The following is a 14,574-nucleotide window of genomic DNA, read 5'->3' as shown; positions in this document are numbered from 1 at the left end:
GCCGCCATAGTGTAGTGGCAGGGTGCTCCGTCTACCACACCAAGAGTCCTGGCCTCAACTCATTTAAAGTTACATCAAATTTTTGGAAAAAATATTTTCTGTTAGAAAACAGTTTCCTTATCAGGGTCGCTTTCGGAAGTAATTTGGCAAAACATTCCGAGTGTATTTCTGCCATGAAAAACTTTCCAGTAAAAATCCATCTGCCTTGCAGATGCCCTTCGGAGTCGGCATAAAACAGGGAGGTCCCGTCCAGCCAACTTTGACAAAGTGGAAAACGAATTTAGTTCCCTTATTTTTTCCAACTGACTCCGCAGCATTGGAGAAGCGATTGACTCAATTCGTTAACCTTTCAAATTATTCTTAATCCAGTTATGTAAGTATGTATTTTAGTTTTTTCTTACTTATTTAAAAAGGTACGCTGAAATTTGTTTCTGTTTTTTTTATTGTTTTTATTAATACAAATTTTTATAAACGTATTTTTTTTATGGAATTCAAGTTAAAAAAATTTTATTTCATTTGAGGGTAAATACACATACATATCTCCAAAAAATGGTATAAAAAAGATGATTGAATGCAGGGCAGACGAACACAATAACGTTCGCATATACAATTGCATAGTATGAAGTATTTTGTTTCTTTGTTTTTTTTGCTTTCTTTAAATAAATATTTCAGTAATATTCGAATGTGTGTGTAAATACAAATATTATTACTTATTACGCTTCAGTTTTAAATAACTTGTAAAAACGGCATTAAACAATTCAAAATTTACATAGATATTTATACCTGTATGTATATAATTCAACGTAACGTTCGTTAAGGAAACTAAAATTTACATTAGGGAGGCCACAAGAAATTTTAGATTTTCCGCTGGGGCACCCCCATAAAATATACCAATAGTTTAGAAAATGATACATACAAAATTTCAGGCCAATCCGATAATATTAACACGTGCCGCATTGAGGTCAAAGTTATGAAAAACAGCGATTTTCCAGAAAAAATTTTTGTGTTTCGTAAGTAAAAGTGAAACCATTTATGCCAGGAACTTGACTCGTACACCATTCGATAGGTAATTGTATTTGTATTGATTTTGATCTTAATAATATTTTTATAAAACGGTATTTTTAGCAGTATTTAGCATTGATCAGATCAGGTCATAGTGGATGTCCCTAATTTTGAATTTCCATGCAAACGTCTATGGACATTACAATATTCAATGGTATACGAGTCAAGTTCCTGGCATAAATGGTTTCACTTTTACTGAAGAAACACTAAAATTTGTTCTCAAAAATCGCTGTTCGTCCTAACTTTGACCTCAATGAGGCACGTGTTAACATTATCCGATTGGCCTGAAACTTTGCAATAAACATTTTCTGATCTATTGGCATATTTTAGGAGGGTGCCCCGAAAGATAGAACAAAAATTAAAATTCACCATATACCTTGTAACCACCCTAATTTACATATACATTATTATCCAATAGCGTACGTAACCATACATATATATATTATATGAATTTAAACATTGAATATTTATTCTCAAGCAGAATAATTTAAAGTCAATAACATTAATGTTAAATATACAGACATATATATTTATATATATTTACTTAGAACAAACAGAACGTCTCATAAATTCACTTGAGATTATTTATTTCGTTATAGCTTTTTTTTTTGCTCTTGTTCGATTACAGCTTATGAACAAATTCACTTTTACTTTTTATTGCTGTCTTTTTTTTAGTATTTAGTAGTATGCAGTATTTGCATACAAACCTATAACAGTACACTCTGTAACAGTAATTATTGTTTTAATATTCTTTAGGTATTTAACATTTTGGTGTAAATAGTTTTAAAATGAGCTTATTGTATAACTAAATCTTAAGATTTGTTTTTGGAATTCTAAATGCTTCTATTTCTACTTTTAATATTTCAATTAAGTCATTCACAAAAGTTTAAATATATATTTCTTGCTTTTATTTGTTCTTTCATTTCATTTTTTTTAACGAATATTTCATAGGATAAATTCTGTACATTTTTTATGTACTTTAATAAATCAATGGTTGTTATTTCGATTGTTCCTTGTTTTTGTTTTACTTCGAGTTAAATGTGCGCTTCAGGACGACACCGAGAAAATGAAAATGTGTTATTGATTTATGTAGAAGTAGCGGAACATGGACGTAGTGTTTTGCTTTTTTGTTGTTTTCCTGCTTAGTAAGCATTTCGTCGCTTATAGTTGCGTACATTATTGGCCAAGCAGCAGGCAAAAATGAAGCCAACCAACTGTAAATAATAATAATAAAAGGAAAACGATGTTAGCATTAAATTAAATTTATAAAAATATCATGTAAGACGAAAACTACTCAATGCAACATGCGTATTAGACTGGGTCGACCCGATATCGCGCCATCGATTTTTCGATAGGATTTAGGCTCAGGAAAAAAAGTTCCACTACGCATACCCAAAAAAAAATAATTTTCGAGCCTGCAAAATTTCATTTTTTTGAATTTTTGAAAAATTTCGACTTTGATTTTTAAGGTTTTTTTCATGACCTACTAAAAAAATTTTCGTTTGATTGTAAATCTTTTATGTAAAAACGGCCTTAGCGGACATTTCTGCGAAAAAAGTTCCACTACGCATACCCAAAAAAATAATTTTCGAGCCTGCGAAATTTCATTTTTAAACGGTTTTATTTAGGTTGACTTGACAGGCTGGTTGGATGGCTGGCACGAATTTTGAAATTGAAATTTAAGTAACTTCCCGATAAGCTACAAGCTTGAAACTTAAACTCATAAGAAAAAAAATTGCCGCTAAGTGACGCAAGGATCGAGATATTCACAAAAATCGTATTTGTGGTCCGATTTGGCTCATATTTGGAACACATAATACATACAAGAATAGAAACTGACCTATGAAAAAAATCGCCTCTAGGTGGCGCAAGGATCGAGATATTCACAAAAATCGTATTTGTGGTCCGATTTGGCTCATATTTGGAACACATAATACATACGAGAATAGAAAGCGACCTATGAAAAAATCGCCGCTAGGTGGCGCAAAGATAGAGATACTCAAAAAAGTCGTATTTGTGGTCCGATTTGGCTCATATTTGGAACAAATATTACATACAGTCCGGTAGAAATGACATCAAAATATCTTGGAGTTGGAGGAGGGAAAAGCATACGTGGCGCAGAGTCGAGTAAAGTCTTTGGAAGGATTATGTATTGAGGAACTAGATTGTAACAAATTGTTAGGAAAGTCCTTGCAGTAATGAGTCACTAAATGAACTAAATAGATTGAGAAATAATAGGCAATTAAATAAAGACTAAAAACTTGAAAATAAAATAATTTAAAAAAAATTGTTTACGTTAAACGGTTTTATTGAAAGCAATACTTACATGAAGTAATAATAATACTAAAAGCTAGAAAATAATTAGGTAGGTCCTAAGTACTATTCATCACACTCCTCATCAATCTAGGGCGTTGATCAGACAATTAAATAAAAGCGTTGGACGCGTCAAATTTCTATTGATAGTCAAATATAAGACCAACTGAACCCTAATCACATTTTTAGAAATTTCACGCGTCCAACGCTTTTATTTAATTGTCTGATCAACGCCCTAGATTGATGAGGAGTGTGATGACTAGTACCTAGGACCTACCTAATTATTTTCTAGCTTTTAATATTATTATTACTTCATGTAAGTATTGTTTTCAATAAAACCGTTTAACTAAAAATTTTTTTTAAATTATTTAATTTTTTGACTTTTTTCGACTTTGATTTTTAAGGTTTTTTTCATGACCTACTAAAAAAAAATTTCATATGTATACCCTGTCCGACCCAAAAATGTCCGCTAAAGCCCTTTTTACATGAAAATTTTACAATCAAACGAAAATTTTTTTAGTAGGTCATGAAAAAAACCTTAAAAATCCTGGGAGCCCTGAAACCACTCCGTCGGCTGCACTGTAAACCATTCTGCATATTCCACCTGTAGCCCTGTTCGCTAAGTACAAAGCGTTAACAACTGCAACGAGGCTCAGTGCCTTGGGGCAGCTTGAGCGCATACCATACGGTGATAGTAGTAAAGCGCCATCAATTACACGACGAACAGACTACCTGATTCCCTATCTGCGCCTTGAGGGGGCTTTTAAAGCCACAATAGAGGTGGATAGTTGGCGTAAGGGTGCGGAAGAGGCGATACACGTGTATATTGATGGTTACAAAGTACTGGAAGGAGTAAGGTCTGCGGTATACTGTGCTGATCCGGAAATGAACAGATTCTACAAGCTACCAGATCACTATAGCGTTTTTCAGACGGACATAATAGCCGTAACCAAAGCAGTAAAAACACTGGAAGAAAATAGCATTCCATATGGGCCAACGCAATTTAAAATTTTTACACAGTATTTTCTCGTTAATAAATGGAAGTTTTAATAAATCGACTATAGTTCGGTAGCTGTGAAATATGTTTTATGCGGACTCCAAACGCAATGAATTTTTGCTAAAGAAAACCTGTTTCCAACTGAAGAAACTATTCTCTAAACTATAACCCAGGACATTCGATGTGATAGGCGAAGCACTCTGCCACCTCAGCGTGGCGGCTAATATCTATACAGAGGGTACATAATTTAGCTTTGGGCGATGGCTTGATAAATTCGGCAGTGTACCATTTACTTTTCTCTCATAGGGAGACTTACAATCATCGTGCTCAACCGAGAAGCAGGTTATTTGAATTACATCCTACAACAGAATTCGACCCAAGAGGCCTTTTTGGCATTACGGATTGCTTTTTTGTAGAAATTTAGATTGGTTTTGTAAAGTGCTCACAATGCTTCGAGCTTCATTTTAGTTTTGTTCCTATATATATTTTTATAAATTTTTCCAGGTTAGACGACCATTTCTTTTATTAATCGGACGGGCCCCATTTAAAGGAGCGGGATGGCCTAGAGGGTTGAATGTGGTCATTTCAATCGTTCTCGAGATGGTCGGGCTAGTACCTTAATGGTGCTTGTTACCCGAGGGTACCGGATCTACAGTTACTCACAAAAGTATTTTGCATAACTACTCGTATGTACAAATTTTAGATTTTGTATGTACTAAGTATCCGAACATAGTAATTTAAATGCTTACACGCATTTAGCATAGTCTTAAAGCCCCGACACATAAGCACTTTTTCATATAGATGAGTTTAACACAAGCTTATGCATTATGAGTAGATTGCACGTATTTTTATGGAGAATGGTGGAATGAGCGACACTGGCGCCATCTGATATTGAAAAGTAGCCAACTCCTAGAGTTGGGTCGTTTCGTTCTGAACTTGTTCAATTGACCGGGTCTCTCAACTGAACAAGTGAACTAGATCTTCGATTTCGGTTCTTTTTGTTCTTTTAGTTCGTTTTATCTAATGTTATTCTTTCTCTCTTCTCGTTCGCGAACATTGTAAATTCACACATACATACGCAGAAATTCTGAGCACGAATGTCGATGATGCCACTTAAGCGCCAAATACACGACACGAACATTTCCGCGAACATTCCCGTTATGTCATGTTTCTGCGACCTTTTCTGTCGTGTATGGTGGTGTTTGCCAGTTCGCGCAAATGTTCGTGCGTGTATGGCGAAATAGCTCATAATCGTAGTAATTTCTGAACGGAACAGACGTGCGCGGAAAAGTAAAATGGACAATAAAAAATTTCTGAGTGAATTTATTGAAATGTATAAATCTTTGCCATAATTGTGGCAAGTAAAAAGCAAAGATTATTGTAATAGAATTAAAAAGAATAATGATTATGCGACTTTAATCGAAAAATTAAAAGAAGTAGATCCTGATGCCACAAAGGATACAGTTATAAAAAAAATAAGTAGTTTGCGGGCGCAATACCGGCGTGAATCAAAAAAAAAAGAGAGGTGCTGAGGATGAATATGTTCCTACTCTATGCTTAATTGCCACAGCGAGCAATATTGCTGCAGCACAATTGTTGTCCGTATTCATCGCTGTCTGAACTAATGTTCGGCCAAAAGTTCGTATGGTGTATGGCCAAAGCTGCGAACAAGATTGCGGAATGTTCGCGGAAATGTTCGTGTCGTGTATTTGGCGCTTTACACTAAAGATATGTGTGGTCATCTTTGTGTGTGGCACTGTTACAACAATATATGTATGGACTATTTATGGAAAAACATGCTTTGTAAGAAACTAATTATTACATTTATTAAACTTGAAAAGTTCATATTTACAATTTGTGTCTGTACTCTTTCAATTTCCTGGATCTTCCGAAATTTGTAACTTTTTTTGAAGTTAATTATACATATATATTAACTTATTTATTCATTACTCATTTAAATATACCTACACAAGCATTGCTGCATACACACCCCCATCATCAAATTTGCTAGTGCCAGTGATCAAATTTGCTTAAAAAAAAAGAACAGATGAACAAAAAGAACAACTTGTTCGTTCATCAGAAAAAGAACTAAAGATTCGAATCTCTGAAATGAACGAAAAAGCACAACTCTACCAACTCCCCAATTTTGTTCCAAGCAAATCATAAGAAGAATCTGACATTTGCTTTGGCTAGGGGTGTTGGCACACTTTGAAAGTGAAATAATTTTTCCAATTGGTTGGTAAATTTTCTAACATTTTTCACAATTAAAAACTGCAATATAACAATCGAATACGACACAAAATATATTAGCAAGTATTTTTGTTGTATAGGGATAATGTTTACAACAGTGCTTCGCGAAATTTTGTATGTGAGTGGGCAAGGCGTAATAAACTGCCAAGTCTGAAGGTCCTACATATTTACAAACGCAACATCTTGGTTGATTGTGGTGATGTTATTGGAATGCATAAAGCGGGAGTAATTGGTGCCGTATGTCGTATCGTTGTAGTCGTATCCCTAACGTAATCAGCTGTTTATCGTTACGACGGTAAACCAAAAACCAATTGGTTGGCAATGATACGGTAACGACCTTAGCGGCACCAATAATCGATTGCATTGATTCTCATAAGGTTGGTCGAATCAGCTGTTAAAAGGTTACCGATACGGTTACCGATAAAGCACCAATGTCTCCAGCTTAAGCTTGTGTTAAACGCATCTATATGAAAAATGTCATTGTAACGCGGCCTTTAGAGAATGGGCTAGGGTCATAGGGTGTGGCGGAAGCTAAATGAAGAGCTTCAAATCAAAAATGTTAAACCTACAGTTAAGCATGGCGGAGGTTCAGTCATGGTGTGAGGTTGTATGTCGGCTCAGGGAGTTGGCAAACTTGTGTTTATAGATGGGACGATGGATAAACATCTTTATTTGTCCATTCTTAAAAATAATTTACATCCAAGTGCAGGAAAAATGGGTATGTCATCTAACCAGTTTTTATTTTCACACGACAACGATTTCATCAAAAAGCTACTTAAAAGCTATTTTGCTCGAAGAATGGAAAAAAATACCTATGGAATTTTGTCAAAAGTTAGTGGAATCCATGCCAAGACGCTTGGAAGCAGTTTGCAAAAATAATGGTTACCATACAAAATACTGAATCAATAAAAAATAGTATATTTCGAAACCGCCTAGTCAAAAGCAAAATACTTTTGTGAACAATGAATTCTATGTTTTTTACTTTTTATTACGTTTACACTAATACATATATTTTTTTTTTATACTCAGCTGAGCAGAGCTCACAGAGTATATTAACTTTGTTCGCATAACGGTAATCCGTAGCGGCATAAACAAATCGAGATAGATATAGACTTCTATATATCAAAATGATCTGGGCGAAAAAAGAAATTCATTTAGCCATGTCCGTCCGTCCCTCCGTCTGTCCGTTAACACGATAACTTGAGTAAATTTTGAGGTATCTTGATGAAATTTTGTATGTAGGTTCCTGGGCGCTCATCTCAGATCGCTATTTAAAATGAATGAAATCGGACTACAACCACGCCCACTTCTGCGATATCGAAAATTTCGAAAAACCGAAAAAGTGCGATAATTCATTACCAAGGACGGATAAAGCGATGAAGCTTGGTAGGTGGGTTGACCTTATGACGCAAAATAGAAAATTAGTAAAATTTTGGACAATGGGCGTGGCACCGCCCACTTTTAAAAGAAGGTAATTTAAAAGTTTTGGAAGCTGTAATTTGGCAGTCGATATCATGATGAAATTTGGCAGGAAAGTTACTACTATTACTATATATGTGCTAAATAAAAATTTGCAAAGTCGGATGAAGAACACACACACTTTTTTAAAAAAAAATTTTAAGTCAAATTATAACAAAAAATTTAATATCTTTACTGTATATAGGTAAATTATGTCAACATTCAACTCCAGTAATGATATGGTGCAACAAAATACAAAAATAAAAGAAAATTTCAAAATGGGCGTGGCTCCGCCTTTTTTTCATTTAGTTTGTCTAGACTACTTGCAATGCCATAAGTCGAACAAAAATTTACCAATCCTTGTGAAATTTGGTAGGGGCATAGATTCTATGACGGTAACTGTTTTCTGTGAAAATGGGCGAAATCGGTTGAAGCCACGCCCAGTTTTTATACAAAATCGACCGTCTGTTCTTCCGTTCAGCCGTTGACACGACAACTTGAGCAAAAATCGATATATCTTTACTAAACTTAGTTCACGTACTTATCTGCACTCACTTTATCATGGTATAAAAAATGGCCGAAATCGGCCTATGACCACGCGTACTTTTTCGATATCGAAAATTACGAAAAATTAAAAAAATCCAATAATTCTATATCAAATATGATAAAAGGGATGAAACATGGTAATTGGATTAGTTTATTGACGCAAAATAAAACTTTAGAAAAAACTTTGTAAAATGGGTGTGACACCTACCATATTAAGTAGAAGAAAATGAAAAAGTTCTACAGGGCGAAATCAAAAGCCCTTGGAATCTTGGCAGGTATTACATATATAAATAAATTAGCGGTACCCGACAGACGATGTTCTGGGTCACCCTGGTCCACATTTTGGTCGATATCTCGAAAACGCCTTCACATATACAAATAAGGGCCACCCTCTTTTAAAACCCTCATTAATACCTTTAATTTGATACCCATAACGTACATACACATTCTAGAGTCACCCCTGGACTATGGCGATATCCCAAAATGGGGTCCACCTATAGAACTATGGCCCACTCCCTTTTAAAATACTCTTTAATAGCTTCCATTTGAAAACCATGTCATACAAACACATTCCAGGGTTACCCTAGGTTCTTTTTCCTAAATGGTGATTTTCCCTTATTTTGTCTCCAAAGCTCTCAGCTGAGTATATAATGTTCGGTTTCACCCGAACTTAGCCTTCCTTTTTTTTTTTTTTTTTTGAAGTTGTAACATGTGATTTTTCTAGCAATAAGGTTTATATTTAAGAATTTATAAAATTATCGAAGAAAAAATTTAAAAAATATACAAAAATTCAAGGGTGAACTCCATTCTCTTCTCATGCAAAATACTCTTGTGAGTAACTGTATATCCGTCAAAGGACCATCAACATCGATAACACTCCCAAAACCTTCGGGGAGTGTCCTTATCGCTACAACAACAGCAACAACCTGCATAATCCTATCAACTAACTCTGGGTCGGGAGACTAATTTTAAAGTCCTGAATATAAGCTCTACTCTCCTGGCTCTACCCTAGGCCCACATGTACTTTTTTGACAAATTTTTTTAAATTAATTCTGAGCTAAAAAAAATAACTTAATGTTCTGCAAGTGGGCCTCAATGTCACCTGCTTTGCTCTGTTCTCTAAATAGATTGCATGTTAATACTAGACAGCTTGTAAGAAAGCGTGAAACGTGTAATATCCGTCGACCAGACATCGAAATATTCTTTAACAACCATTTATCTTTATCTATCTGACTTTATCCTAAACCCCTTCTATAGTCACAGACTGGCCAGTTCACCCTAACATAAACTCCTTTTATTACTGTTTATCGCATATCTATATCAATCTGCGTTTACCTTTCCTTCTTAGAACAGCTTAGGAAAGCAGCATTACAAATAGTAAGTGGAGTTTTTGTTACAACTGCTTTTGATATATTCTTACGATATTTTTTTAGATTTCCGATATTTTCGAAAATGAATGCATTCGAAAAAGAAAAAGTATATTTAATCAAACTATCCTTTGTCAAAATTTAGTACACCATCTAATTGCCCATTTTAAATTGCAAGCTGTTATGTTAAAATAAACCACAATTTCAAACTTTTCGACTCACCTCCACACCAATCAAGCCCAAGCCAACATATTTAGCAGTATCAGTGCTGAATGCCATAAATTCCTGGAATTTGCTACGGCAACCTCCATAATAATTTAATGGGTTCGCGCAATTATCATTCTCACAACAGCTTGGTGGTGGACTTTGTAGCATAATCACATAGTCGGTGAAACCATTCTTGCCGCAGCATTTCAACTGTAAAAGGACACACATATTAATTTCATCCTTTATCACATAGCAGCATTAAAGTTTTCTCACTTACCGAACGTTGAATAGCATCAAAAACGCCAGTCTGTCGTGCTTCCTTCTCCCATGCCTTATCGATGACCTCACCCATAACAACTGTGAATTTTTCTTTGTTAGTCCATAGGAGTACAACAATTGTCAACTGTACTATGAGTAGGACAAGCAAGAAGACAGCATAACTCATAGTCATGCATACGGATTCACGTATGGCGCCACAGCAACCCAAGAATGAAATGAATACGACAATTGAACCAATCGTTATGAGTATAATCGGCACAATTGCTTGTGGTGGAAAACCGACTTGACCATCAACTTCAATGGTGCCAATACTGTTGAGTATGAGAACGCCAAAAACTACGCCCAAAATACCAATAATCTGGAAATAAAAAGCAACAAAGAAGTTGGAAATTATTAAAAGTATAATATTCTGTTACTAAACGATTAAGGTAAAATAAATATAATGATAAACGGCAGTAGAGACATTTTGAGGGCAGAATAATTCTGGCTCAGGATGAAAGAAATAGTAAGCAGTATGCAACACATACTTCTAGATCCGCTGATTTTATTTTTTATTTACTTCATTCACAGACTGATCTCTTTTAATACTTTAGAGCTTACAAAATTAACATATTATGTTTTAATATTGTGGCGAATCTTTACATCACTAAATAAATGCACAACTACAAAAACATTAAAGCAAGCTACATAAACACAATAATCATCATTTACCCAATACATACAAGGCAACGAAGATATAACTAACACACAGACGTAATCATCAGCCGAAGTATTACTCACTTATACACACGCATTCGCATAACCATATGCTATAAACTACAAGTACACACGCATATAGCTGGCAACCAAGTAGGAGATTCCAGAAGAAGAAACGTCTAGACATTTGGAGAAATATGCGGACAAGGCAACAGAGAGTATAAAAGCAGCACAAGCTGAGTAGTCAGTAATCAGCTTGATTTAAACACGCTATCAGTTGCATAGTGAAGTATAATTGTACTACTCCCAAAAGTTATTTAATAAAGTCCATTTTACATTACTGAATATTGGAGTTATTTATTCGACAATTTAGCGATTCGAACGTTTGCAGAAGGTGTAAAATAAGCGAAGTTTCACTAAATTCGTTACAATATCATATTATAGTTGCATTGCAGATGATGCTGATATAGACGGGATTCCGAGCACCACAGTAGAAATTTGTTGGTTTGCCCGAATTGATCAACTAATGTACAATCTTTTATTATTTTTCTGTTCTTGAAAACTTTCAACATGAAGTATTGAGTAGGTTGTCATAATGGACGCGATTCCGTGCAGGCAAATCTACAGCTATCACGGAATAACTAAGACTGTGATACCTGGGAGTTTGGAAAGGATGCGTTTCCAGGTAATAAGTGTATGCTTTTTAATTAGGAAGCGCGCGTCAGAGTTATAAAAATAAGTGCAATAGGTATTGTAATGCTGACCCAAACAAAAAAACTGACTATAAAAGCGTTTTGTAGACGCATCTGCTCATCCTGACTTTGCCAAACAGGTATTTCGGAGAGCATATGAACAGCTTGGTTGATCCAGTGTGTACCTCGTGATCGAAAAACGTAGTTCTAACTGTAGAGCTATATCCATCGTCTATGTGAGTATTCTCTATCGTGTTTTCTTTATCTGAGTCGCCCAGTTCCAACGCGCTGTTATGTTGATCTTTGGTTACGTTTTCTTATCTGACTTCACTACATGTCTCGTATTTGTCTCATTTTGATATTTTTCTTAATCCTTATTGCTGCCTTTTCCGTTTTTTCGTCTTCGAGTTTCTTTTTGTGTTCGTCTAGTTTTATCTTCGTCTTTGCATTTAGGTCTAGTCTTTGTCTTCATTTTTATAATTTTCTTCGCATAACGGTATTCCGTAGCGGTATAAACTAATCGAGATAAATTTAGACGTCCATATATCAAAATTATCAGGGTGAAAAAGAAATTCATTAAGACATGCCCTTCTGTCCGTCTGTCCGTAAGCACGATAAGTGCTTGAGTAAATTTTGGGGTATCATAATGAAATTTAGTATGTAGATTTCTTGGCACTCATCTCAGATCGCTAAAATAAAGCTTAGCGCTTCGAAAATATTTCAGGGGTGATTTTAAAAAAAAATTATAAGGAAATGTGTTCAAATTTAACCAAATTTTCATATTTAAAAAAATATTCAAATAATACGAATTGATAGCTGAAGAAAAATAGCAAAGGCTAGTTGCTTCACTTTTTAGTATTACCATTTGCATGTATCCATGAAAAAGACAATTTTGTCTCCAAGGCTCTCAGCTGAGTATGTAATGTTCGGTTACACCCGAACTTAGTCTTCCATACTTGTTATATTTGTCATTACCTTGCTCCACAATAATATTATATACTATTATTACTAGAAGAGAGAGGTGGACGGAGTAATAATACATAAATATATTCCTATTCACAAATCAAAGTTGATATACCAGTTTATGCTAATGAAGGGTTTAGTTACATTCTCGAGTTATAATAAATACGTGTAGTCAAGCTAAAGCTTAAATTATCGATTTATGAAATCAATGACAACCTCGAGCTTATGCGGGGACAAACGAGTTCAGAATATGTAATTATAGGTAAATTACCAGAAAATATTTATTTATTTATAGCCTTCTTCAAAAAGTAAACTTATAAAATATGCAAATCGCAAACAGCCAGCAATTGCTGGATAGTTAACACAAAATTAGACCAAATGGATATAAGAAAAAAAACAAATGCCAATAAGAAAATAGAGCGAACGTCTCGAAGACTAACTGTGATACAGTTAAAAAATAAGGTGACACCAGAAAGATAGCTAACAAATCCATTTGGAGCAGATTAATTTATTCAAAACAATTTCAATTTCCCAATTTTTCTCATCAAATTAACTTTTAAAATTTCGGTTTTGGAACATGTTTTTAGTTTCATTTCTTGGTATTTACGTGTGCACTCCAGTGCGTTTTTATTACATTGAGGTGTAAAAGCAGCTATTCGGGAAGGCTGTTCGAGGAAGTTCCAGACCCTGGGAGAAGAGTTGTGACGAAACCAGCTGAATGCTTTATAAGCAGCGCCGCTTGGGATATAATAAAGTAAGTGAAGTACGTGAATACTTTCAATTGTTTAATCTTACTACCATAGTAGTGCTGTAAATAAAGAGTATCTTCATATACTAAAGATTCGAGTTTGTTTATTCGAAAGTTCAGATAATCGAACGATAACAGTAGGAAAATAATAATAAACAAATTCTTTAAGATTCGCTATAATACATTTTCGAGAAATTGATGTTCAACGCTCTCATATCAGCCGATTGTCACTCATCACATCTCAGTTCATTGCGGGCGTACTTTTCGTCGCAAAAGGATCAGATCTAGGACGTTGATAAAAATGGATTTTTATTCAGCAGCTATGGATATTCCCGATGACCAATTGGGAAAAATTACGATTATATTTATATATTTATTTATCACCAAAACAATGATATTTCTCGAAATTTCTGTATGCACCGAAAGCAGAAAATTTTACTGGGGACACCAGTTTTGAGTTATCCCATTCAAAGATTTCAATAACTGCTAAGCGATCAAATTAATAACCATTCAGCAAAGGACATACATGTTTCATACGTGGCGTATACGTAATAAATAAAAAATGAACTATCGATTTTAATTATTCAAATTGTTTAAAGTGTTCTGTTAAGAAAATTTTATAGGGAAAAAATTGCATAAGTGGCAACTCTGTTTAATGCATTGGAACAAACAAATTCTCTACGTCTATCACTCGCTATCAGTTCTGAAATTATTTAGAAATATCGTACAAAAAGGCGATTCGGAGAAGGATGTTGCTTATCTAATAAGATGTAACACGAACCTGCGGCACAATTCTTATTTTTTGCTTTCTGAGCCTTCGCCAGCGGCTTCTTGAAAGGAATATGAGGTATGCTATTTATATTGAAAACATATACAGCAATTGAAATGTTTGGAGCGAAATTGAAAAAGCATACCTGCATTCAGCCCTGTGTATATTCAAGCATTTTCGATAGTTGTTAGGGCCTATGGCCCAAATCAATCGGAGTCTTCGATCTG

General features: G+C 34.7%; 1 protein-coding gene across 1 annotated transcript in view; it reads right to left on the bottom strand.

Moving 5' to 3' along the window:
• LOC137246151 (tetraspanin-9-like) overlaps positions 1 to 14,574 on the bottom strand; it is a 114,082-nt gene that overhangs the window by 40,114 nt on the left and 59,394 nt on the right. The window contains exons 3-4 of the mRNA XM_067777238.1: positions 10,478 to 10,837; positions 10,216 to 10,410 (exon numbers count right to left, since the gene is read on the bottom strand). Of these exons, the coding sequence (XP_067633339.1) occupies positions 10,216 to 10,410; positions 10,478 to 10,837 (555 nt within the window). The remainder of the gene's footprint in view (positions 1 to 10,215; positions 10,411 to 10,477; positions 10,838 to 14,574) is intronic.

The sequence above is a fragment of the Eurosta solidaginis genome, chromosome 3, assembly GCF_040869045.1.
Source record: "Eurosta solidaginis isolate ZX-2024a chromosome 3, ASM4086904v1, whole genome shotgun sequence".
NCBI lineage: Eukaryota > Metazoa > Arthropoda > Insecta > Diptera > Tephritidae > Eurosta > Eurosta solidaginis.
The sequence above is the reverse complement of the archived record's forward strand: the minus strand, read 5'-3'. Positions and strand labels throughout refer to the sequence as shown.